The 2,248-nt window shown below is 36.5% G+C and overlaps 1 protein-coding gene across 1 annotated transcript; it reads right to left on the bottom strand.

Annotated features, from left to right (window-relative positions):
• Positions 1-3: 3 nt before the first annotated feature.
• Positions 4-1,920, bottom strand: LOC115452717 (the record flags this gene model as incomplete). Its single annotated transcript, XM_037446950.1, has 2 exons — positions 4-1,609; positions 1,645-1,920. Coding segments are annotated over 2 exons (1,882 nt in total), but the record flags the coding sequence as incomplete, so codon positions are not given.
• Positions 1,921-2,248: the final 328 nt, after the last annotated feature.

The following is a 2,248-nucleotide window of genomic DNA, read 5'->3' as shown; positions in this document are numbered from 1 at the left end:
GTCGCTGGTTACCGCTTGCGCTATTAATCCTGTAATGCTTGTTTCATTCTGTTTACCTTCAAAAAATTTGTAGAGATAATCTTCTAGAGCTTCTTCATCAATAGGAAGAAGATCCTCGAGATCTATTTGCCTTTTCGTTCGCTTTTCTTCTAAGTTTTGATTAGAATACGAATAATTATTTTCATCGCTATCCACTATTCCTTTTCTGTATATTTCTACGGGAACATTGCTACCATCACTTACATCGTATTTTATTCCAACATCAGCTTCTTGTATTTCAATAGATCCAAGACCGATATCTACTAGTGATTTTAAATTCTGTGCTTTACTTACTCTGTTTATATTTGTTGTACTCGATTTCTTTGTGCTTTTATTTTTGTAGGGGTGTAAATGTTTCACTTCGTTAGTCTCGTTAGGTTTAGGTATTTCATTACTTATAGTATGATTATCATTATTTGACTTCGGTTTGGAACTATATGTCTTTACTTTGGAGTGTCCTTGGATAATTAAATACATGGGTAAAGTCGGCGAATCTGGTGTTGATTTTATGTTTTCAGAATTCGAAGTAGAAGTTGACATCGTATTTGGCGCTAGCGTTGTATAACGCATATGAATATAAGGATCGTGAGTAAACATTGATGGTTTTTTGAAATGTAGATTGTTTGACACTTCGTAATCCTTATGGGGTGGTCCACTTTCAGTAAATGTAGTGAGTGGCGGTGGTTGCATATTTTGTATTGTTTGAATTTGGATAGTATTGTTTCCTGGTTTTACCTGATAAACGTGCTTATTTTCTGAAGCATGTGCATAAAGGTTATCAGTTAGTCTTTCTGGACCGTTGACCATAGGCATAGACATCATAGGTCCCAACATATTAAGTATATTTCCTAAAGGTCTTGCTGCAACGTTTTTGTTAGGAGCGGAAGTTGTTTGATAGATAAATGTAGTTGATTTTTCAGTCGATGTTTGTTCGTAATAATCTTGATTTTCTGTTACCGTTTCAATGGTTGTTTCTTCTATTGGCCATGATACTTCTTTTGTCGCTACGGACATTGATTCTTCTGTTTCAGTGGAGGGCAATACAGTTGGAAGGAATGTAGGTAATAATGGAGTGCTGGATATTATTTTAGGAGGCACTGGTGGGTCAGATACAATTAGATTATGGAAAGTTAAGTGAGATTTCGTGGTGTCTCGGTAATCATTACCAATATAATTTTGCGTATCATTTATGACATCATGCGTGGGCGTTGTCGGTCCCCATCCCGCATAATCACTACTTACGGCGCTGTTTAATGGAGACTTTGTTTGACTTACGTCGTGAATCCAATTTTGATTAGTTGTTGACGATTGATAAATTAAATTAGCCTCTTGCAGAGCATATGAAGTTGTTAGAACTTCTGGACTTGTAGTTGTATTTTTCACTACCAATTTTGGCGCATTACTTAGCTTTATATTTGAACTATGAGGTGGTAACTTTTCGTCCGCGAGAACGTACAACGAAGGTTGATATCCTGGAAGTGGTGGTGGTGGTGGCACTAATATAGTCTTGGGATAATGTTCGCTTAATTTATATGTATAATCTTCATACTTTACAGATTGTGGTCTATGCGGAAATCTTTTGGAGATGATGGTGGTGGTGGTGGGAGTGGTGGAAGTGGTGGTTGCCGGGTTATAACACTAGGTTTTCGTGAAGAAACGCCGAGCACTAAAACTTCGGATTTCCTTTCTGGATAATTTTCGTGCTCCAATCTACTGTCGTCCGCCCAATACTGGACACGCTCCAAAACTGGTGGTTCGTAATCATATGTAGGATCGTTACGTAAAGGGTCGCCGCGCCCAGTTAATGGTTTCCATTGGTCAAAGTCCATACGAGGAGAGAATACAGAAGCCAACCCTTTCTCTCTCTGGTTTCCATCGCGACTGAAACAGATGACATGTTCTCTTTTAATAATATATCATTTATAGGTATTTATCTGGTCACAATCTTTAATCGGCACTCATAAGATTTTTGTTATCAAGTATTATGTACATATATTAATAGTAGTTATTAAAACTTTTAAACTTACACGAATCATTGTATGTTTGTCTTATAATTCCAACTGGATCTATGGAGCGAACCGTTGATTTAAGTGAGCGTGTAGACCCCAATGCCACGAAGAAAAATAAAATCAAGGCTCTATTTATCTGCAATAAAATAAATTTAATTTAAGTATTATAAAACTAAAAAAATACTATTTATACCTACTTT

The sequence above is a fragment of the Manduca sexta genome, unplaced genomic scaffold, assembly GCF_014839805.1.
Source record: "Manduca sexta isolate Smith_Timp_Sample1 unplaced genomic scaffold, JHU_Msex_v1.0 HiC_scaffold_436, whole genome shotgun sequence".
Taxonomy (NCBI): domain Eukaryota; kingdom Metazoa; phylum Arthropoda; class Insecta; order Lepidoptera; family Sphingidae; genus Manduca; species Manduca sexta.
Note: the sequence above shows the minus strand (reverse complement) of the source record. Positions and strands in the feature narration are given on the sequence as shown.